The 225-nt window shown below is 69.3% G+C and overlaps 1 protein-coding gene across 1 annotated transcript in view; it reads right to left on the minus strand.

Annotated features, from left to right (window-relative positions):
• Nucleotides 1–37: 37 nt before the first annotated feature.
• Nucleotides 38–225, minus strand: part of LOC104492204 (interferon-related developmental regulator 2-like) — a gene marked incomplete at its 5' end in the record, with an annotated part of 2,391 nt that continues 2,203 nt past the window's right edge. The window contains one exon of the mRNA XM_010134726.1: nucleotides 38–141. Within this exon, the coding sequence (XP_010133028.1) occupies nucleotides 38–141 (104 nt within the window). The remainder of the gene's footprint in view (nucleotides 142–225) is intronic.

Below are 225 nucleotides of genomic sequence, written 5' to 3' on the forward strand. Positions count from 1 at the left end.
GTCCAGGAGGGCTGGGGGCTCTGCCCCCCTCTGTCCATCACAGCACGTCCGCCCGTTTGTCCCGCACCCGGCTCCGGGCTTTCGTGCGGGCTTTGAAGGCAGCCGAGTTGTAGAGGTGCTGCGAGGGGAGAGAAGGAGAGCCGGGTTAGTGGGTGCCCTGCTGCCCACCCCCCCGCTGGCACCCACCACACCCCGGTGCTTGGCTGGAGCCCATGGTGCTGCAGG

Source organism: Buceros rhinoceros, unplaced genomic scaffold (genome assembly GCF_000710305.1).
Source record: "Buceros rhinoceros silvestris isolate BGI_N320 unplaced genomic scaffold, ASM71030v1 scaffold34420, whole genome shotgun sequence".
Classification (NCBI taxonomy): Eukaryota; Metazoa; Chordata; class Aves; order Bucerotiformes; family Bucerotidae; genus Buceros; species Buceros rhinoceros.